The sequence below is a fragment of the Mastomys coucha genome, unplaced genomic scaffold, assembly GCF_008632895.1.
Source record: "Mastomys coucha isolate ucsf_1 unplaced genomic scaffold, UCSF_Mcou_1 pScaffold22, whole genome shotgun sequence".
In the NCBI taxonomy this organism is placed as follows: Eukaryota; Metazoa; Chordata; class Mammalia; order Rodentia; family Muridae; genus Mastomys; species Mastomys coucha.
This window is the reverse complement of record NW_022196905.1, coordinates 261,588,856-261,612,606: the sequence shown is the minus strand read 5'-3', so window position 1 is coordinate 261,612,606 and position 23,751 is coordinate 261,588,856. Positions and strand designations below refer to the sequence as shown.

Genomic DNA, 23,751 nt, shown 5'->3' with positions numbered 1-23,751 from the left:
TTCCTCTGGATGAGGCAATAAATGCTTGCTGCAGAAGGATCCTGGTGTCTGCGTGTCTTCTTGCTGGCAAGACGACTGCGCGGGCAACAAGGCAGGGAGTGGAGTAATCATATCCCTTTCACATTTCAAATCTGACAAGCCATGATGACCATAACCCACTGAGCCTCAATTACAGAGTAAGGCAGAGGGTCACCTTCCCAAAGCCAAGCAGATGTCTAAAAACAGTGTTGATTTTTAAAAAGGAGCTTAGACTCGAAGAGACACCAGACATGGTCTTCTGCCATGGCCCAAGGTCCTTCTGGACCCCCGAGCCTCTGGTAGGGTGACAACACAAAGTGGGAGCTGAGAAGCTTCACAGAGTATGGCAGCTAAGAGATCCAGACCAACACTCTGGCTGAAGACCTGCCTGGTTTCGTGCTCAGGCTTCTTTTGCTTGTTTTAATGAGACACATTCTCTCTCGGTAGCTCTGGGTGGCCTAAAACTTATTGTATAGATGACACTGGCCTTCAACTCAAGAGAGATCTACCTGCCTCTGCTTTCTGAGTAAGGACATGCTCCACCACACCCAGCAAACTCATGCTTTTTGACTGCCTTCTGTCCAGATGCCTTAGAATTCTGAAATACAGACTAACATACACAGTAATATAATAACATACAGATAACATACAAAAGTGCGCAAGGATGCAGGTATTTGGAAGGCTGAGGCAGGAGGATGGCAAGTTCAAGGCCATTCTGGGCAACTAGTCAGTTTGTCTCAAAATAAAACATAAATGAAGGAACCAGGAATGACAGCATACATATGCACCCCCATCACATTAGAGGGTGACATAAGAGGACCAGAAGTTCAAAATCATCCTGATTTACATAGGGGGTTCAAAGCCAGCCTAGACTACATGAGACCTGTCTCAAACACACAACAAGCCAGGCATGATGACACACACCTTTAACCTGAATTTTGGAGGATCTCTGAGTTCCAGGTGAGGCTAGGCTAGGCTACACAGTGAGACCCTGATCTATTACCAACCAACCAAATAAATAAAACTAAACAAAAGAGATACAACAGGGCTGGAGAGAGCTCACTTAGGGGGACAAACACCTACACTTGCTGTGCAAGCCGAGGCCTGAGCTTGAATTCTCAGAACTCCTATAAAAGCCAGATGCACGGCACAAGCTCTATAATCCCAGCACTCCTATGGGAAGGTAAGGAGTGACGGCATAAGAATCCCCTTGAGCTCTCAAACCATCTAGGCTGGCTAGAAGGTTTGTGTGGTGATTGGATGCAGAATATACCCAAGAGGTGGGGAGATAGGAAATGTCACAACAGAGACATGGGGAATGGATCCCAGTAGCCGCCTGCCCTACATAAAAAGAAGCTGGCCACACCCTGACAATGTTGACATGGATTAACAGGCCATGTGTGTTAACACATAGCCATCCCCACACAGAGTGGGGGCTCACTCGGGTGTTCACGTTTAACCCTCAGTCTGGGATAGGGAGTGTTCATTAGCTGTGGCTACATGTGAAAACGGCTCTTAGCAAGGCCGATGCTGCTATCTGGGGCACACAAACTAATAATGTCAATAAGCTATCAAGCCTGGTATTACCCAGGCCTTGGCCCACAGTGACCCCACTTAAGGGTGCTAGCAGTCTCAGTGGTTAGAGGACTCTTTGCTGGTAAGGTATGACAACAGCTGAGTTCCAGGCTGTGTCTGGAATGGTTATGAGGAAATGCATCCTGCCAGGGCACAGCTGTGCAAAATATGCTCACTGCTACTATGAAGATGCTACCTAGATGTAATAAAAGCCTTGCCTCCTGAGTGCTGGGATTAAAGACATGCACCACCATGACTGGCTACAAGTGCTCTTAACTGGTGAGCCATCTCTCCAGCCTGCTTTCTTCCTTCCAATTTTTGATACAACCCAGGACCTCATGTACACAAGGCAAGAACTCTACACTGAGCCAGTCACCAAGTCCTGCTAGGATTTTCTCCCCAAGCCCTGACTCCCACATCTTCAAACAGGGTCTTATGATGTAGCTCTGGCTAGCCTAGAGCTTGCTATACTGACCAGGATGCCCTCAAATTCAGAGTTCCACTTGCCTTTGCCTTCCAAGTACTGGGGTTAAAGGTGTGTGCCACCATGCCTGGCCCTGCTAGGATTTTGTAATGATTCTCGTGTGGAATCATCATTTACACTCTGTTTCCAAAAACATAAACCTGTGCATATGCCATAACAGACCACAGCATGTTCCAGCCCTCTCACTAAGGCACCTGGGGCCAGGTGACCTCATGGTAAGCAGGTGCTGGCCTTAGGCTTGCTTATATAAGCTTATAGTCCCACAAACACCCTCAGCACCTGGGCTGGGGTCTCCATGGCTACGATTTCTCAGTCTCTGGTGAGTTTCCCATGAGCAGCACAACATCCGCTCAACTTCATCCTCCGCACTTCAATGAACAGAAACTGCTCTTCCTGAGGAGACGACAAAGACTAGTCTCAGGGCATCTGAAGGAGCCAGCGTACACAGCTGTGAGCGCACAAAGAGACTTGTTAGTGCTGGGCCAACTTGACAAGCAACGGGTTCCTCAGCCAACTCCTGGGGACAAACAGCTATTTTTATAGTAGTTCGGAGAAATTCAGCTCAGAAAAATGTCATGCTTTCTAGCAGACTCAAGACTCTTGAAAAAGGTGGCCCCTGTCTTTAACTGTGTGAGGTAACAAACCAGTTAACAGATTTTCAGTATAACTAGTTGAGTATTAATGTTATGAAATCCATTTAAGCCCTTATTTAAATAAAATATTTCTTTGAGGTACAGGGTGGGGAAAGAGCCACAGGAGAAGGTTCACAGGAGTGCCTGGCCAATGTTCAGAGGGATAAGGATACATATTCAACTTCACTTCACTAATCCCAGAGCCGTAGCCGAGACATGAAAGACCTCCAAGCCAGGTCCCTGGGCTTGGTCCTCAGGACCCAGGAGTTTCCAGCAGCCCTCTGCTCTTCACAGGGACTCCACCCAGGTCTCCCAAGGCATTTAGTGCTCTGGAAACTTGACACTGAGCACTTCGGTTGGTATGCAAAGCAGCTGTCATGATCTCTGTAGCTCACCCTTGGGCTCTGAACCAATATGCTGATAGACAACTGGACAACAAAAGGGACAGAAAATAGAAGGGCTGTGGGGCAGCTAGATGTAACCTTCCTCATGGCATCTCAATCATGCAATCCGTTTTCTTCATCATTATCAGGCCCATCCTTTGCTTTTTGTAAACCTGTAGCAACTTTACAGTTCATGAAACAATGTGCACCAGCCCATCTGATAACATAATAGCTAGGAGGTGAACTCTTACGTGCATTTTGAGACAGTAGTATATAATTACACATGTGTGCAAGTGTGCAAATATGTGGCAATGTATGAAAGCCAAAGAAGGATATCACATGTCCTTTCTTACTCTTCACCTTTCAGTCCGCCACAAAGGATGGAAGGATGAGATATTCTGTACAAACTGCCTCTGTACAAATCAAAACGCAAGAGAGAGGAAAAAGGAGGGGGGGGGGGCTCAGCTCAGCTGGTAAATGCTCTCATGGCCAAGCCTGATGGTTTGAGTTTGATCCCCAAGACCCATACAATAAAAAAAAGAGAACCAACTCATTAACAGTTGTCTTCTGACTATATGCCCACTGTGGTGTGCACCCCCTTCCACACACAAATAAACTATATTAATGTAATTCTGAAAAATCTTGTGAAGAATGAGTCTTCTAGAAATAGCTCAAAATAAAGTCCACATCTCCCCCCACTGGGCTTCTCCATTACAAAGAAATCAACACCACTGAGGTCGGTCCAGAAGTCTCTTTCACAGCATCATACATTGGCACCTCTATAATACAAGAATCTCAACACTGTGCTCAATGTTTCCCCTCCAAGGGCAGAGAGACACACAAGAGAGAAACTGAGGGGACTATAGCCTGGAGGCCTCACTGCCAGCTATATCCACTCACAGTCCCAGCTTCCCTCTGACCAAGCCTGACTACTGAATTTCACTGCACATGAAGACAGTGCTGAACATGTGTGAAGCCTTGGATTTACTTCCAATATAAAAAATGAAAATGAAAAGCTGAATTTCCTTTACATTTACTTATTTTATGTGTATGAATGTTTTGCCTGCAATCATGTTATGTTTATCATCTGTGTGCCTGGTACCCACTGGTTAGAAGGGCATTGGTTGCCACAGAACTGGAGTAATGGATGGTTGTGAGCCATCAAGTGGATGCTAGAAACCAAACCCAGGTCCTCTATAAGAACAACAAGTGCTCTTAACCACTGAGCCCTCTCCAGCTCCCAAGGTTGATGTGTTTGTTTGTAGTCCTGGCTGTCCTAGAACTCACTCTGTAGACCAGGCTGACCTAAAACTGGGCTTAGAGGCATGTACCACCACCACCATCAGGCTAAGCAGACTTTCTTTCTTTCTTTTTTTGTTTTTTTGAATATTTATGCACTAGCTTTTTTTTTTTTTTTTAAGATTTATTTATTGTTATACATAGGTACACTGTAGCTGTCTTCAGACACACCAGAAGAGGAAGTCAGATCTCATTACTTACGGATGGTTGTGAGCCACCATGTGGTTGCTGGGATTTGAATTCAGGACCTTCAGAAGAGCAGTCGGTACTCTTAACCACTGAGCCACCTCTCCAGCCCCCTAAGCAGACTTTCTTTTTTTGTTTTTGTTTTTGTTTTTGGAGACAGGATTTCTCTGTGTAGCCTTGGCTGTCCTGGAACTCACTCTGTAGACCAGGCTGGCCTCAAACTCAGAAAACTGCCTGACTCTGCCTCCCAATTGCTGGGATAAGACATGCACCACCACCGCCCGGCCTGAGCAAGACTTTCTTAAAGGTAGCAAATTGATGGATAATCCTTAAGGTGACTTGCTATTAGATGTTAATATCTAGAATATTCTCTGTGTAATGTCCTCATTAGGGCAGGTAGACAGCAATACACAATTGTGACTGAAGAAAAATAATACCCCTACCAGTGATACCCTAGGAGTCAGAACAGAAAACGTGAACAGGTTCGTCTTCCCTAAAGCTATCACTCTGACAAGGGTGGAGGTCTCTTCCTCGTGTACATACAATACAGTGAAGCATGCTGAGCACTGACCGTCCATCTCAACGAGGAGCTGATTGAGGGTCTGTTCCTCTTCTGTGTTGGAGAACCCCGACATGGAAGTGGAGCGCTTCTTCCCCACAGCATCAATCTCATCAATGTACACTATGCAAGGGGCCCTGGCTCGGGCCTCCTTGAAGAGGCTGCGCACTCGGGCAGCTCCCAGGCCTGAGGGAATACAGTGTCAAAAGACAGACAGATAAAGGAAATCAAATCCTATTTTTGGGTTACAGCCAGACAAAATCTTCCACTAAAGTTGAATATATCTAAATGGCTACTCTTTCAGATGAACCAGAAGTAGCCAGCATCTTCCCATCCTGGCCTCTCAAGCCACAAGTGAAAGTAGAATCAAGGGACATAACGGCCAAGTTATGTGAGCCAAAGCTTATTTTTTGGTTTAAAATAGATTTCTCTGTGTAGTCCTGGCTGTCCTAGAACTCACTCTGTAGACCAGGCTGGCCTTGAACTCAGAGTCTGCTTGTTTCTGTCTCTGAAGTGCTGGCTTAAAGGCATGCATATCACCACTTCTCTGCTTGGACCAAAGCTTATTTTAACTTGGGCTGTGTTTATCCTTCTCTGTTCCACTCAGCTCCTCGTGTTAGGGAGGATTATATGGAAAGCCATTCCAAGCACTAGGCCAATGAACCTGCCCACACTTTCAGCCCATACCTACCTCCAATAACCTCCACAAATTCTGGACCAGCCATTGCTAAAAAGGGCACCTGAGCCTCCGTGGCTACTGCCTTGGCCAACAGTGTCTTCCCACAACCAGGGGGTCCCAGCAACAGGGCACCCTTTGGAACCTTAGCACCGAGCTGAAGGAAACGCTCTGGGCTCTAGGCAGGAATAGACATGTGACACTAAGTACTTAGCATTTAACAGAGAGTGTTTAAATGACTTACATGAAGAGTACCCTATGATAGTCATGAACTAGTTTCAGTGCATCCAGAAAAAAGCAAAAAGCTTCATACAGACATAGCTCCAAAAGAAAAGATGGTCCAACTGAAGTGGACTATTACATTCTTCTCTTCTGATGGGAAGCTGACACCAGGTTTACCAGGTGTCAGACACAAACTTACAGTACCCATGAGATGACAAAGTCACCCTTAATCCATTCCATCCCACCCATGGAACTCCAGTCTCAAAGTGAAAGTGTCTGCTCACCACAGCCTTCCTTCTTGGAGAGAAGACTGTCACCACCGCTCACCTCTCAGTGGCTAAACACACAAGTCTCACCTTCAGATAATCCACAAACTCTCGGACTTCCAGTTTGGCCTCATGCATTCCTGCCACATCTTGGAAGCTGACTCCTTTCCCTGTCTTCCCATCCACAATGGTGAAACGTGCCATTTTAAGCTGATTCTGTGCAGAAAGAGTCAGGGAACGAAGCTCTGCATCCCTAGCAAAACAGGGAAACAGATAGCAGCTGCTATCTGCCTGACCCGACACAAACCTCTACATCCATCCTGGGTAGAACTGCTTCCTCTTACAGCCCAGGAGGGCCAGCCTACAAGCCTAATCCCGCAGTTATGATGCAGATTACAGACCACTTTAAACACACAAGGGGAAGTCTTTGGTTTGTATTGTTTACATTAGGAAGAAAGTCATTAGCAATTTATCTTTTATAAAATTAGAGCTGGAGAGATGTCTCAGTGGTTAAGGTGTTCTGACAGAAGACTAGGTCAATAACTAGCACCCACACAGAGACAGTTTTCTTACAGAAGTTTGTCTTCCAGATGAGTTCCAGGAGATTTGACATTCTTTTCTGGCCTCTGTTGGGCAGTGCATGCTTAGGGTGCCCATACATGCAGGTAAAACACTCAAACACATAAAGTAAACTTTAAAAAGATAAATCAATAAAAATAGAAAACTCTCTTTGGGCATGGTGGTTCATGCCTTTAATCCTAGTATTTGGGGTAGAGGCAAGTAGACTCTAAATTCCATGTCAGCCTGGTCTAGTGAGATCCTGTCAAGAGAGAGAGAGAGAGAGAGAGAGAGAGAGACAGACAGACAGACAGACAGACAGACAGACAGAGACAGAGAGACAGAGAGACAGAGAGGAAGAAAACACAAACCTCCCCTGCGGTATGGAGCATAGCCCTGTGGTGGAGCATCCACCTCACATGTACAAGGCTCCAGGGTTAATTACCAACACCACCCAAGAAGAAAAAGTATTCTTTAGCTAAGGAGACAGACATATGCCTACACTCTGAAAACTGAGTGTCACTCCCAGGGTAGAAAGGAGCGTCCTATGCCCCAGCCGAAGCCTGCAGGATAGAGAAGCTGTGGGATGAAAAGCACACTTTCTAAGGTACAGCCTGAGGGGGAAGGGAGTTTTCCTATGTTATGGCTATTTTTTAAGCTACTTTTAATGTTTCTCTTATTGGCTAATAAGAGAAACTAGGGAGAGGGAAGGGGAAGGAGAGAGAGGGAGAGAGAGAGAGAGAAGCACCACACCCAGCTGATCAGGGACACAGAACACAGTTCCCTATGCAGAGTGGGCTCAGTGGCCCCCATGCCAGAAAATGTTCTTTCAGTAACACTGGTTATCCCACTCTCCAGTCAACCGAACAGGAGACACAGGCTGCTGGTCATGGCTTCTATCTAGCCACTGTAAAAAGCTCATTTTCACCGGTTGGAAGTGGCACATGTCTCTAATCCCACTACTCTGGAGGCAGAGATAGGAGGACCTATGTTTGAGGCCAGCCTGGGGACTTTTCCATAGACTATCAGGAAAGATTCAAGCTCACACCAACATCCAACAGCACAACTTACAAAGGCACTGAATCCGCCTTCCCTTCCGGTCATCCCAGCCAGTCTGAAAATATACCACAGGATGGCCAATCCTACTGCTGTCATCCCCAGGGCGTAGAGGGCACTGGGTAAAAAGGAAAGGCAATTATGGGTTGGAAGTCATTGTCAGGTAACTGATGGATTAGAGCCTTAACAGCCAGGGCCTCTCTGAGTCTGAGGCCAAGGCAGAAAGCAAAAGTTATGCAGACATGTTTTCTGATCCCCTGTAACTGACTTTCCTCTTCCACACAGAGTTCCAAGTGTTTAAATTGAATGTACAAAGGCTTTCCTATTCTGCTATGTGACAATGCCCAACAAAGCAGGTTCTCCTATGGCTAACATCATATTTTGCCATTTCAATTAGTAAACCAAAAACAAAAGAGACCTGACAGAATTTCAACATGAGAAGGAAGAAGAGGACCACAGTGCTCTGACACTGTGCCCTACCCCATACCTCCCTGTCATCTGCCTGTCACTTAACAATGAACCAGCCAGCCTCAGGGTGGGAAGTTTCACCATCTGGGTTGTACAGATTAGAGAAGTCATTTTGAAAGGAGTACTTGCTAGATGTTGGCTTGCCACATCTCGGGTCGTAAACCCACAGTAAACTTCTCTTTAGACATTGGCTTCTATCATTGTTGCTTTAGCAATGCCTATAGGTTTAATGGACTCCCACAATGTACCAAACAGTGCTAAGATACCTCTGAAAGAATTCCTATTTACTATCGGACTCTCTATCCCTTCTGTTCTGTTTTCCTCTGTAGAAAACAGCAACCTCAGTGTGCTTAATCCTACAGACAACTAAAGACATCGAAAGTTCCAGCGCCCTGCATGTTCACTGAAGCACTCTCATACTGCTGGAACCTTTCCTAGGGACCCAGTCAAGCATCACCAAGGGCAGCTCAAGAGATGATCTGGTCATGTGTCTCATATTGCAAAGTCAAGCTGGGTGAGGTCAAGTCCACAGAACAACTAACATACTTCCCAAAGAATCCTGTCCGCTTATAGGACACAGGAATCCTGTCCTTGCTCTCAATGTTCAGTTCATCTTCGGCTGCTCGAAGCTTCTCTTCAAATTTGTCGATGTTTGCAACCTGCATCCGGTACATCAAGGCCAGCCGCTGAGGGCCAAAAGGAGAGTGGGCAGAGAGAGGGTAAAAGGTCAGCACTCAGCGCTAGCACACTATATGACAACAATGCTCCAAAGAGGACACTTGGTAGAATAACTTCCATGCCTAACAAGTTTGAGTTTTCTCAAGTACAGCCTAGAATGACAATTTCAGGAGATACCCTTCCTGATGGAAATGCTTTGCACTAAGTAAACCTCTGCCTTGCCACATGGGACTCTCCACAGGGACAGGCACCTGCAGAAGTCACAATCACACCCATAGCCAATCAGGGTCACCAGTCTCAGGTTTCACGATTTTCATTTTTGTTTTGTGAGACAGTAATTTGGTTGTATAGCCCAGGCTGTCCTTGAATTCAAAATCCTCCTGAATGAACCACCCTGCCCTGTTTCCATGCCGAGAGCTCAAGTTCTAGTTCTAACAATGCACTTTTGTACTGTACTTGAGCCAACAACTGATAATGGGTGCCAGCCCTACAGCCGCAGAGAAGTCTTCACACTGCCGTGGCTCAGGGTAAATTGGTGCAGGTGTCAGCAAGGACGCAGGTAAGTATCTTAGCCACCATTTGCATTTCCTCCCTCTGCCCATTAGATAAGCACAGAGCAGTCAAACTTTCAGGATTACCTATACTGATCCTAGATCATCAATACATTAAGCCATTCTAACACCTACATAGCTGCACAAGGGGAAAGGGTTGAAATGTCCCTCTTAACTAGGCCAGACTTAAGAACCAAGTGTCTTTACCCAAACCCTTCATTATCTGCAGTGCTCTTGGATCCCTTGGGCCTGCCTCATGAAGGTACCTGGCAAAGCAGCGATCTGTGCACCTTTGCTCAACTGCAGAGCAGGTGCTTCTGTGCTGTTCCTTCATCTGGGTGGCCAGATGGATTTAGCTTTTGTGTGACTGTGTGTGCTGATCCCATGTCCCCAGTTCTTAGAAATTATCAGCACAGCCAGGCAGTGCGCATGCCTTTAATCCCAGCACTTGGGAGGCAGAGGCAGCCACCTGCCTCTGAGTTTGAGGCCAGCCTGGTCTACAGAGTGAGTTCCAGGACAGCCAGGGCTACACAGAGAAACCTGTCTCGAAGAAACCAAAAACAAAAAAACCCCCCAAAAAACAAAAAAACAAAGAACAAAAAAACAAACAAACAAACAAACAAAAAAAGAATTCCATCTTTTATTGTATTTGAGACAACAGCTTTGCCAGAGAGCTTTCAGAACTTAGCAATGGTTACGGTACTGGTACAGTACTGGGGGTGAGGGGAACGTAAGAGGGACACTCTAAAAACAGTAGCAGAGTATGGTGAGACTCACCTTTACCTTGACTGTCCTCTGAGGCGTCTCCACAGCTTCAACTGACTACTCTCACCCTGGGAGTGGGGCACTTCTCTACTCTTTGACGATGAGCCTCCTGATGAATCCTTCCCCTATCCCATATTCCTCCAGGACTCACAAACCTGCTATGAGCACAATCCCTCACTGTTCTGAGTTCTAGACCCTCAGCAACGTGTGTGTGTGTGTGTGTGTGTGTGTCCCCACTCCTCATATGGCTCAAAGGGCAGACCAGACTATGGGGTCAGCAGGCTTCAGACTGACTGCTCATCATCTATTTTGTATCCATCCCTACCACCCATCCCCTTAAGAGCTATGGCTCAAACTGCTTACAGTAACTCCTTACCTCCTCACCTCTCCCAGACCTTCATGACCTGAGACAAAGCTCCTCCCCTCTGACTTCCCAGCCAGCCCTGCACATGCCCAGATTAGCCTGGCACCACTTCAGGGCTGCAGGTGGTCTCATTTCCTTACCCCTAATATCAGGCAGATACTGTTTGAAACCAATTCTCACTTATTTTCACCTCATCTACTCTGAGCCACCATCTGAGCTGTCTTTCCTGCCATGCATTCCTCTGACTACCTTCCTTAAGGTCCACCTTAACAGGGACTGCCCAAACCCTGCAGCAAGCCCTATTCTGTACACATCTTGTTCAAGACAACCAGATAAGCCCAATTTCAAGAGCTGATTGAAAAAGGGACACTCCCAATTTTCCCAGTGTCTCCAATGTATCCCGCCCGACTCACAGGCCGCCCGAACACCACAGCTCCAGGATGCAGATAGACTTCCACCACATCACTCTCGGGTACCACCTGCACACGCTGCACCTCGCCTTTAGCCAGCATCTCGTTGACAAAGTCAGCCCAGGAAATACTGCCCCCACTTGTATTGAAGGAGTTCAGCAGGCTCATTATAATAGCAATGATGAACAAGGTGCGCAGCCTCTCTCGATACATCTGGTCTTCCCGCTCTTTTCGTCTCCTCTCTTCTGAAGGGGACACAGGGAGGATAAGGTATGTCAGGAGTCAGCCCAGGCACATTCTCCCACAGACAGGCTCTCACTTCTATCTCCCTCCTCAGCACTAGAGGGAAGGTCTGTGTCCTAATGAATCCTGAGGGTTTTTTCAAGTTACCCTAGCCCTTGCTTGCATGGTGGTGCACATCTTTAATCCCAGCACTTAGAGACAGAGACAGGAGAATCTCTATGAGTTCAAAGCCAACCCAGTCTACGTAGAGAGCTCCAGGACAGCCAGCACTACACAGAGAGACCCCATTTCACTCCACCCCAAAAAGAGAGATATACTGACAAATGCTAGCCACTTGCTGTCTGCAGGCACTGGGACTTTAGTCCAAGGAAGAAGAGGTCACACTGCTAGTCACATGTAATAACTTTTAAAGTCAAAGGTTTTCCAAGGAACACCGTGCTGCTGCTTTGTAGAGAAGGCTGTGCACTCCAATTCAGAAAAGATGTAGGCACAGGCACTGAAATGCATGTTGTGAGCTACATACCAACACAACACCTGCAGCACACGGAGGCTATCAGGCACGGTCAGCACTTGCTCCTACCTGCCCCAAAAGTGAATATCTACCTCATCCACTGAAGAGCAAAATTCTCTCTCTACCCAAACTTACTTACGGAAATGAGTGATTTTTAAAAATAAGTTGATATTAAGTGTAGTGGTACAGGCCGTTAAGCCCAGCACTTGGGAGGCAGAGGCAGAATGATCCAAAGCCCTTTACTCTCTATCAGCAGCTGCATACACAGGTATATGAATAATATCAACACTTGGGGGGAGGAGAGAAATGGATCTATGTGTGTTCCGGCCAACAAGTGCTACATAGTGAGACCCTGTCTCTAAAAATAAACCAAACCAAAACTCACAATCACATATACTTCACACACACTCTCTCACACACAGAGACCACTCCAGGGTTGGCAAGAAAGCTCAGCAAGTAAGGGCATTTGCTGCAAAGCTTAGTAACCTGGACCCACAAGGTGGATGGACAGACCAACTCCCATAAGCTGTTTTCTTTTCTTTTTCTTTTTTTGTTTGTTTGTTTGTTTTGTTTTTTAAGACAGGGTTTCTCTGAGTAGCCCTGGATGTCCTGGAACTCACTCTGTAGACCAGGCTGGCCTCGAACTCAGAAATCCAATTGCCTCTGCCTCCCAAGTGCTGGGATTAAAGGTGTGTGCCACAACTGCCTGGCTCATAAGCTGTGTTTCTAATTTCCATAAGAACACTGTGCTTTGCATGCCCCTATCCTATAATACACAAATAAATAAATATAATAAAATTTAGAATACAGGGTTAGAGACATGGTGCAATGGCTCAAAGTACTGGCAGCCCTTGCCTGAGGACTCAGCATTATATGGCAGCTCACAACTATCTGTTACTGAAGGTCCAGGTCTATATCCATTTCTGGTACTGCACGCATAGGGTACACTGACTTATGTGAGGATAGAAGATCCATACACAATAATTAAAGATGAAATATATATATATATCGGTAACACATTCGTATAATGCTAGTAATTGGGAGGTGGTGGGTAGAAAATCAAGAGTTAAAGAAATCCACCAGGCCAGGCCGTGGTGGCGCACACCTTTAATCTCAGCGCTTGGGAGGCAGAGGCAGGCAGATTTCTGAGTTCGAGGCCAGCCTGGTCTACAGAGTGAGTTCCAGGACAGCCAGGACTACACAGAGAAACCCTGTCTCAAAAAACAAACAAACAAACAAACAAACAACCATAAAAAAAGAAAGACAGACAGACGACAGGAAGATTGCCCTGAGTCAGGAGGATGCTGAAGGTTGGATGAGGCTGGACATGTACAGCCCAGTGGTTACAGTGCTTGCCTAACTTGATTACCAATACTGTATAAAACCTCATGTTGTCAGAGGTGGTGCATGCCTTTAATTCTACCATTCAGGAGGCAGAGGCAGGACTGATCTCTGTGAGTTTGAGGCTAGTCTGATCTACAGAGAGTTCCAGGACAGCCAGGGCTACAATGAGAAACAAAACAACACAATACCAAAACCAAACAAAAAACCAACAACAAACCAAAACCCCAAATCAGTTCCTTTTTTTTCTTTTTTTTTCATTTTTTTGTTTTTTTCGAGACAGGGTTTCTCTGTGTAGCCTGGCTGTCCTAGAACTCACTCTGTAGACCAGGCTGGCCTCAAACTCAGAAATCTGCCTGCCTCTGCCTCCCAAGTGCTGGGATTAAAGGTGTGTGCCACCACTGCCTAGTCCAAATCAGTTCCTTAAGAAATTCCAGCAGATCAGTTCAAACTTTATTCTCTACATGCTGCTGGATGAATCTTAATGAGAAAGGTGAGACCTAAGATGTGAGGACTTAGATTCCACAGTTGAGGCTGGGTCCTGGGACCTGGCAGCATTAGCTGTAAATGGTGGTGATCCTGCCCCTGCAGACCTGTTCTGCTCACTGTCCTCTCCTCACAGATCTCCTGGCTCATGTAAAAAACACCCAGGAACAGTGAAAACACTGACCAGTGTGTGTGAGGCTGGGCTCACCAAGGCCCCCACTCTTAGGACGCACGGTAGATCTAAGATTTAACCTTTACGTGCAGAGTCACAGAAACTGTCTGCCTTCAGACACACCTGACTGTGACAGAGGGACATAGGTGTTCACAGAGGTATCTCTGAAACAGAACAAAGGACTAAGCAATCACAAAAGTAGGGCAATTCACTCGGGGACAGGCAATCAACTGTGCCCTTCTTAATAAGCCTCGCCGTGCTAAGAGGAGAGCACAGAAGGAGACATAAGAGGGACACGCAGGGTTAACCACAAGGCACACATACCTTCGTCATCTTCAGGGGTCTTGCCTTTGGGTTTATCATTGTCTTTATTCTTCTGCTTCCTCCTTGAGGTGTTGAAATAGAAAGTACTACCTACAATAAAGAAAAAAAAAATCAAGTTGCACAAGGAAGTAGTATGTCCATAGATAACATCACAACGGAAACTAAAGCTCTGTTAGCTGCATCAGAGGTATCACAGCACTTCCTTCTATGCATCCACACTGTTACAGTGTCTGCTAATGACACAATGATGAACTACTTATTAATGCCTAGAGACAAGCATCTCAGGATAGCTAGTGGCTGGAACATATTTCTCTTGCAAGAAGACACCAAATTTGGCAGATCACAGCCACCCGTTACTCTAGCCTCCCCCAAAATCCAACACCTTCTTCAGGCCTCTGTGGGCACATGGATATGGATACACACACACACACACAGAGAAAAGTTTTAAATCTTTAAAAACGTAAAATGGGGCTGGAGAGATGGCTCAGCAATTAAGAACACTTGTTGCTTTTACAGAAGACCTGGGGTTCAGTTCCCAGCACCCACATAATTGCTCATAATTATGCATCCATAACTTCAGTTCCAGGGGATCCAATACCCTCTTTAGTTTGCTCAGGGCAACAGGCACACACGTGGTACACACACAAACATGGAGGCAAAACACTATACATGTAAAATAAGTAAACCTAGAAAATGTTTTAAAATATAACAATAAGCTGCCAGGCAGTGGTGGCACATGCCTTTAATCCCAGCACTTGGGAGGCAGAGGCAGGTGGATTTCTGAGTTCAAGGCCAGCCTGGTCTACAGAGTGCATTTCAGGACAGCAAGGGCTACACAGAGAAACCCTGTCTCGAAAGACCAAAAAACAGAATAAAACAAAAAACCAATAAGCTGGCTAGCCAGGTACAAGTACAGCAGCCCATGCCGGTAACATAGCACTCTGAAGGCAGAGGCTGAGGCTTGAATTCAAGGCCACTTGGGCTACAAAATAAGTTGTACACAAGCCTGAGCTACGTGAGACTGTCTCCAAAAAGGAAACAAAAACAAGAAATTATTTAACTGGCTTATGTGAGAGAGTAAAAAAGTTACAGGATATAGTTCAGTGATAGAACACATGCTGGGTTCAATCCCTAAGAACACCAAGGACAGGCTGGCAGAAACTGGCACACACACCAGGAAAGACCTGGGCTTGTCCAAAGTCTCAACAGATCAGAGAGAAAAGTCACCATGACATCAAGTCTGTTTCTTTTTCTTTTTTTAAAATAGTTTTAGCCAGGTATGGTAGCATATGTCTTTAGCATTTGGGAAGCAGAGAAAAGCAGATCTCTTGAGTTTGAGGTCACCCTGGTCTACAAAGTAAGTTCCAGGAAAACCAAGAAGATACAGAGAAATCCTGTTACAAAAAAGCTAAATGAACAAAAAATTAAAAATTAGTTTAAAAAACTAAAAACCAAATACTTTCATGAGTATTTCACCTGCATGTTTGTATGTGTATCATGTGCACACCTATTCCTATGGAAGTCAGAGTCCAGAGTCACAGTTTGTTGTGGGCCGCCTGATGTGGATGTTGGGAACTCAACTCAGGTCTTCTGGAAGTGTTCTTAACCTATGAGCCACAGTTCCAGCCCCAAGTCTAATTTTCTTCATAAAGACAATAGCAGAGCCGAGCAGTGGTGGCACACGCCTTCAATTCCAGCACTTGAGAGGCAGAGGCAGGCAGATCTCTGTGAGTTCAAGGCCAGTCTGGTCTACATACAGAGTGAGTTCTGGGGAATCAGAAGCAAAACTGCCTTCATTTCCATTAGAAGTCAACAATGAAGTTTTGGCAGGTAAGGTGTATTATGTGTCCAGTTCACATCAGTCACAGAGCATGGGAAGAAATTCAAACGAAATTCAGCAGGTGAGCCAATTCTACTGTTCCCCATTCCAACTGGGCAAAAAAGGAGTTAAATTATGGCACAAATTCGAATGTCCTCTCTGAGAGAGAGAGAGAGAGAGAGAGAGAGAGAGAGAGCAACAAAACAGTTAAAATGAGCAAAAAGAAGTCTAGACTTTGGGCTGGAGAGAAAGCAGAGGGTCTGTAGAATTTTAATTCCAGCATTGGGAGGCAAGACTTGAGTTTGAAGAAAGCCTGGTTTATAGACTGAGTTCTAGGACAACCAGGGCTATACATAGAAACCCTGTCTCATAATAAATAAATTACTAGAAACCCTGTCTCATAATAAGTAAATAACTTATTTGTTTTAAAAAGCAATCTAGAAAGAACAGCAGCAACAATGAAACACAACTTAAATTTTTTTTTTTTTATTTTTTAAGGTGGAATTATTTTTATGTGTGGGTGGGGTTTTTTTTGGTTTTTTTTGTTGTTGTTGTTGTTTTGTTTTTCTTTTTTTTATATGTGGGTATTTTACATGAACGTCTGTATACTGTGTATGCGGTGCTTGTGAAGGCCAGAAAAAGGGGTTGGATCCTCTGGAGTAGGCATTACAGGTGGTTGTGAGCTGTCATGTGGGTTCTGGGAACCAAACCTGGTTCCTCTGGAAAAGTAGCTCTTAACTGCTGAGCCATCTCACTAGTCCACACTACTTAAATTTTGTAAATGAGGGCTAATAACATGGTTCAAGAGGCAAAGGGATTTGCTGCCAAGCTTGATGACCTCAATTTAATTCCTAGAACCCACAGGGAGTATCCCTGCACTGTGCAATTTCTCTCTCTTTCACACACACACACACACACACACATACACACACAGAGAGAGACAAGAGAGACAGAGAGAGACAGACAGACAGAAAGAAAGGGAGGGAGGGAGAAGGAGAGAGAGAGAGAAAGAGAGAGAGAGAGAGAGAGAGAGAGAGAAACAAAATAAAACACTTAAAATGAGCAAAAAGAACTTGGGCTGGTGAGATGGCTCAGTGCTCAAGAGCACTAACTGCTCTTCCGAAGGTCCTGAGTTCAAATTCCAGCAACCACATGGTGACTCACAACCACCCGTAATGAGATCTGACGCCCTCTTCTGGTGTGTCAGAAGACAGCTAAAGTGTACTTATGTATAGTAATAAATAAATCTTTAAAAAAAAAAAGGTCTAGGCCTGGTAGCACATACCTGTAATCCCAACACTTGGAAGGTGAAGACAGGAGGATTCTAGGTTCAAGGCCAGTCTGGACTGCAAATTAATACCTTGTCTCAAGAAGACAAAACCAAACAAACCACAGCAACACCAAACTGCAAACCCTAGGTGAAGGGTGGAGTCCTAAGTCCTCCCATGGGAAGGCACAGGCAGGATGATCAAGGAGTGCTCAGAGCCCCTATCTAGCCACTTCATTACAGATTATCCTGGGTCTAACAAGGCTCACAACACAAAGAACCAAAGGTTACAATGAAAATATAGCTTAGTTGTTAGAGTACTTGCATACTATGCACAAAGTCCTGAGTTCAATCCCTAGCTTCATATAACACTGGATGTAGTGAATGTACCTGTAACCTCAGGACTGAAGAGGGTCAGAAATTCAGGTGTTGTGTTTTTTAAAAGAATCAAAGGTACTCTTAGTGGCTGTTCCTAGTCTTTTGGTCAGTGTCAAACTAGTGACATTCTCCTATGTCACTTGTCACCTGCCAAGGAGCCTCCACTCTTAGACTATAGTGCATGCACACAGACTGAGATAGTGGATCCTGCTGCACAGCTGGGCCGCACAGTACAGCCTCCTGCTCCGAGGCAACTCTCTTGAACATAACAGTGAGTGCTGCACACTGCAACAAGTGCTGTGCTCTCAGGCAACCCTAAACGGTTTTTTTGGTGGGGATGGGGGGCAGGGCTTCACTAGCTAGTTCTGGCTGGCCTCCAGCTGGCAGCCTGTTTTAGTGCTGGGATTACAGGCATGTAAGACCATAGTCCTCTTCCACTATGCTCTTACAGGGCTACAGTAAAACCTGTGTCCATCAGTAATGGAACATGCAATGCATACATACACACCTGAAAGCTGCCACAGTCTGATTGCATTTGGAACTATATGCTGTTTCAGTAACAATCCGCTAATACCTTCAAAGCTAGGGGCCAGTATTCGCAATAGCAAGCTCTGTAAAAAAAGAAAAAGACTGAGGTAACACTAAGACCACACACCACAACAACACAGGTCTAGACATTTGGATCAAAGTCCTTGCCTAGCATGCAGAAAGCTACGGATTTGATCCTCAGTACCACCTTAAAATTGGGAATAGTGGCACATGCATGCAATCCCAGCACTTAGGAGGTGGATACAGGAGCATCAAAAGTTCAAAGTCATCTTCAACTATACACATTAACTTCTGTTAATTGTTTATTTTTCCCTTTGTCTCTTTGTGAGACAGGGTCTGGCCTCAAACTCAGTGATCCTCCTGCATCAGCCTCCCAAGTGCTGAGATTACAAATATGTTCCACCAACAGAGAGCTTGTTTCTTTTCCAGTTTTGTCATTTGTAACTGCTTCAGGTGGTTCAGGCTGGCCCGAAGTTACTATGTAGCTGAGGATGGCTTTGAAATCTTGACCTTCTACCTCTACCTCCCAAATATTATTATAGGTGTGCTCCACAGTTGGCTTAGCCTTTTATATTCTACCCCACCACCACCCCCACAAACTACAGGGTCTTACTACATAGCCCTGGCTAGCCTTCCATGGGACTTTATATGTAGATCAAGCTGGCCTTGAACTCACAGAGATCTACCTGCCTCTGCACCTGAGTGCTGGGATTAAAGATGTTCACAACCATGACCCACCAACTTTTAAATGTTAACATCTACAATCCAATTTGACATTTTCTGCTTCCTGGTACAGTGAAGGCTAAGAACTGGAACCCTGTTATCACTGGGAAGGCTATGTGTACTTTCTTGGAGCAACATTCCCAGCAACATCAAATGGGGTCACCCTGGTACTGAATATACTCTGAAGGCCACTTTACTACCCTGGAGAAAGCTGGGGCCCACTCAACAGGTAGAGCTAAAGGTTAATACCTCTGCCCCTCTACTGAAGCTGCCATGTTTGTGAACTACAAGAAGTCCAACTAACGATGGGCAGTGGTGGCACATGCCTTTAATCCCAGCACTGGGGAGGTAGAGGCAGGCGGATTTCTGAGTTTGAGGCCAGCCTGGTCTATAGAGCTCCAGGACAGCCAGGGCTACACAGAGAAACCCTGTCTCGAAAAACCAAAAAGTCCAACTCACTCAAGATCATCAGCAATGCCTCCTGTTCCACCAGTTGCTTAGCCCTGATGGCCAGGGCATCTATGTCAACTTTCATATCCTGAAGGGACTCATAACCACAATCCATGCCATCATACTACAGGGCCTCTGAGGAAACCCACATGATGGCGATGGAGCTGCCCAGATCATCTTTGCATCTACTGGCACTGCAAGGCTGTGGGTGACGTCACCCCAGAGCTAAACAGGAAGGGAGCTTGTTGGCACGGTCAGCCACACCCATAGTGTAGCCTACCACCTGGAGAAAGCTGTCAATTGTATGACATCAAGAAGGTGGTGACGCACTCCAAAAGAGCATCCTGAGCTACACTGGAGAGCCAGTAGTCTCCTGAGACTTTGCCAGTGACGCCCACTCTTTCATCTTTTATGCTTTGGCTATCATTCCATTCAACTACTACTCTGTCAGATTCATTTACTGGTGCAGCTCATTTACATGCTGGTCCTCATGGTCTACACTACCTTCAGGGAGTAACAATCTTGGACCACCCATTCTGGCAAGAGCACCAGAGGAAGAGGGAGGCCCTCCACTGCTGAGGAGGCAGGTGTCCCATGAACATACTGAGAATCTCCCCCTCTTCAATTTCCATCCTAGACCTGGAAGGAGAGGAGCCAAGGGAATGTGTCAATCAACTCCATCAATGAATTTCACTGTACTCAACCAAAAAAATAAAACAAAACAAAAAACGAACAAACAAACCCCTAAGAAACAACAAAAAGCCAATAACTTTCAGCTACAGACTGAGGATCACACCAGAACCAGTTTCAGTCTCCAATTTACAATCTTCCCTCACTCTACTTTGCCCTGCTTTTAAAAAAAAACATGACGCCGGGAGGCATGAGTTTCAGGCCAGCCTGGTCTACAGAGTGAGTACCAGGCTACACAGAGAAACCTGTCTCGAGAAAACAAAAACAACAACAAAAACAAAGTTCAAGTGCATATTTATCTGTAATACTTACACTGCCCTGAAATGTGACCATGTTGGAAGTTTTAAGATAAACTCAAAAACCTCATTGGGCTGATGGGGGGAGGCTTGGAGCTTAATGTAGGCCTTCCCAGGTGGAGCTCAAGGAATTTCAAACTACACTACATATGTAGCTACCTGGTTCCCATTCAAGCAAAAAGCTTCCTAGTGTTCTAAAGCAACAATTACTTTCCTGAAAGCACCGGAATTCATCCTAATGGAACTGGTCCGGCTGAACCAATTGTAACGCTACGCCAGACACCAGTGAATTCACCCAGGTATGGTGGCCCATACCTATAGCCCCAGACATTGCGAAGATGCAGGTAAAAGGATCAGGACTTCAAGAGCTGCTTTGACTACCCAGGAAATCCTGTCTCAGAAGCAGAAAAGAAAAACTGGTGGGTAGGACTCAGTTTTAAGACGCCAGGGATTGTGGTACAAGGCGTCTCTCTCACACATGATAGGGATAGGAGAGCCACCCCAGGCATATGCTGCCCCACGTCCCGGGGAGCCCGCATCAGCCCTCTTCCTGCACCTCGCCGAAGAGGAAGGTGCTGGCACACATCCGGTCCGCGCGGACCCGCCTCGCCCGCCGCCGCCGCCGCCCGGCTCCGAGCGGGTTACCTGAGGCGCGTGGCCTCCAGCCGCAGCCTGGCCAGCCGTAGTTCCGCGGGCCACGTAAGGCTGCCTGCCCCAAGCCCCGGACCAGAGGCCTGGGCCCCTGCCTGAGAGCAGGCCCCACAGCCGTCCGGGCCCCGGCTCCGGGCTGTGGCGGAGCGCGCGAAGCAACAGCAACGCGGCCGCCATGGTGCCGAGAGCGGCGCCTGCGCAGTGGGGCTCGGGCCGCAACGGTCAGGTCTTGCGGGCATCCTCCCTTTGCGCTTGCGCGGGGTTGAAGGTTGAGCGCTCCCGGCGACGCCTGCGCGGTCCGAATCTTCTGGTCTTGGCAAGGTTAGCTGCGAAACCCCGAATGTCAGCAGGGTGCGCCGCGCGAACACTCGCCGCACGAGGCCCGCCGCCCGCAGCCTGCGGGTTCCCGGACAGACAGGCTACGGTTCCCCGGTCTTTTTCTCGCTTCTTTTATTTACAGTTCAAGTTGCGGTTTCCAGTGCTTGGCAAGTGGATATGATTCGGTTTTCACGTTGCCTCTTTGGGGTGCGATTTGGTGGTTCCTGTTGGCCACTTTCTTCCTTCCTTTATGTATATATTTTGTTGTTGTTTTTCCGAGACAGGGTTTCTCTTTGTGGTCCTGTTTGTCCTTTCTCTGTAGCCTAGGCTGACTTCGAACTCAGAGATCCACCTGCCGCTGCCTCCTGGTTTTTAGTTTTTGTTTGTTTTTAAAATGACAGTATCGCTGTGCAACACAGTCTGGCTTCAAACTGGAGCTCCTCAAGCTCCGCCTCCTGAGTGCTGGCCTGACAAGCATGAACCAGTTTTTTCTTAACACCAGAGACCCTGAGGAGGCTGCTGGCTGGCTACAGAATCGACTTAGAGGCCAACGGTGTGTGAGACCACAGTGCAGCAGTTGCATCCAGAGTAGGAAAACGGTGCTCTCAATCTTAGAGAGGAGGGAAGTTCTTAAAGTCGGAACTGGAGGGGCTGAAGAGATGGCTCAACTGTTGTTAAGAAGACTGGCTGCTCTTCAGGATCCAGGTTCAATTCCCAGCACCCACATGGCAGCTTACAACCACCTGTAATTCCAGTTCTAGGGAATTCGACAGCCTCTCACAGACATACACACAGGCAAAACACCAGTACACATTAAATAAAGCATTTAAAGTGGTAATTGAGCCGGGCGGTGGTGGCGCACGCCTTTAATCCCAGCACTTGGGAGGCAGAGGCAGATGGATTTCTGAGTTCGGGGCCAGCCTGGTGTACAGAATGAGTTCCAGGACAGCCAAGGCTACACAGAGAAACCCTGTCTCGGAAAATCAAAATAAATAAATTAAAAAAAAAAAAGTGGTGATTGAGCCCATGTCCTCTGGAAGAGCAGACAGTGCTCTTAACCACTGAGCCATATCTCCAACCCCCCATCCAAAAATTTTAATATCTCTCTCTCTCTCTCTCTAACACCCACGTACAGAAAAGACTGAAACATAATTTTAGAGTATTTGTCATGATCCCCACAAGGTTCTTCCCTGATCTTTTATAGCCATTAGTGGTCTACTACCCATCTCTCCAAATCCCTTAGCATCCAGCAACCACTAATATACTTTGTTTCTGTGGACTGTGTTTCTGATCAGATTTAGGGCCTTCTTAATTACAGTCACTACCACTGAGGAGCACCCCTCAGCCCAAGCTTCATACCATTTGTCTTTGACAGTTCGTTTGTGCAGAGACAGAAGGAGGACTTGCTGTCCCATCCATGGACAGCTGGGATTCTAGGCCTGGGCAGGGTCACTGCTATCACTCAGTTCAGGCGAGGGACACTGAAGCTGTGAGTCCATGCCAGCTAGTGGCTCGTAGTCTAATTGCTGAAAGCCTTAGAAGTGAAATCACGGTGCCTTTCCTTCCACTCAGTGTCTTTCTGTACTCTTAGCACTAAATAATTAAAACAATAAGCCTTCTTGGTGCTGACTAGTGCCTGGCTTCATGTCAAACAAACTGAAGTTAAAAAAAAAAGATTAATAAAAATCATCTTACTATGTAGCCTTAGCTGGTCTCAAACTCACAAGAGATCTGCCTGCCTCAGCAGCCTCAGTGCTGGATTAAAGGCATGCATGAACTGTAGCATGCAGAAGTAAAAGTTTAAATCATTTAATTTTATGTGTGTGAGTGTTTTACCTGCATGTATATAATTGTATGTGTGCCTGCCTGGTGTCCTCAGAGGTCTGAATGTGACATTGTATCCCCTGGAACTGGAGTTTTAGATCATTGTGAACCATTATGTGGTGCTGGGAATCAATCTGAGTCCTCTGCAAAAACAACAAGTATCATAGTAGAGCTGTCTCTCCAGCCCCACAAATATTTTAATTAATTTATTATACGTATGGATGCTTTGCCTTCATGCAAGTGTGTGTACCTAGTGTGTGCCTGATGCTTAAGGAGGCAAGAAGAGGGCATCAGATCCCGCGGCACGGGAGTTAAAGATGGTTATGAGTTGCCATGTGGGTGCTGGGAATTAAACCCCTAAGTCTTCGGGCTAGAGAAATGACTCAGCATTTAATAGCACTGACTGCTCTTCTGAAGGTCCTGAGTTCAAATCCCAGCAACCACATGGTGGCTCACAACCAGCTGTAATGAGATCTGATGCCTCTTCTGGGGTGTCTGAAGACAGCTATAGTGTGCTTGCATGTAATAAATAGATAAATAAATCTTAAAAAAACAATAA

At 46.2% G+C, this 23,751-nt stretch overlaps 1 protein-coding gene across 2 annotated transcripts in view; it reads right to left on the bottom strand.

Annotated features, from left to right (window-relative positions):
* Spg7 (SPG7 matrix AAA peptidase subunit, paraplegin) overlaps window positions 1–21,572 on the bottom strand; it is a 36,476-nt gene extending 14,904 nt beyond the window's left edge. The window contains exons 1-9 of one of the 2 annotated variants that reach the window (XM_031341709.1): window positions 21,045–21,572; window positions 18,200–18,302; window positions 14,228–14,317; window positions 11,154–11,395; window positions 8,929–9,068; window positions 7,930–8,032; window positions 6,391–6,516; window positions 5,828–5,990; window positions 5,149–5,322 (exon numbers count right to left, since the gene is read on the bottom strand). In XM_031341709.1, coding sequence (XP_031197569.1) covers window positions 5,149–5,322; window positions 5,828–5,990; window positions 6,391–6,516; window positions 7,930–8,032; window positions 8,929–9,068; window positions 11,154–11,395; window positions 14,228–14,317; window positions 18,200–18,302; window positions 21,045–21,227 — 1,324 coding nt within the window. In that variant the 5' untranslated portion in view covers window positions 21,228–21,572. The remainder of the gene's footprint in view (window positions 1–5,148; window positions 5,323–5,827; window positions 5,991–6,390; window positions 6,517–7,929; window positions 8,033–8,928; window positions 9,069–11,153; window positions 11,396–14,227; window positions 14,318–18,199; window positions 18,303–21,044) is intronic. The other variant, XM_031341710.1, reaches the window with a different exon arrangement.
* Between the last annotated feature and the right edge of the window lie 2,179 nt (window positions 21,573–23,751).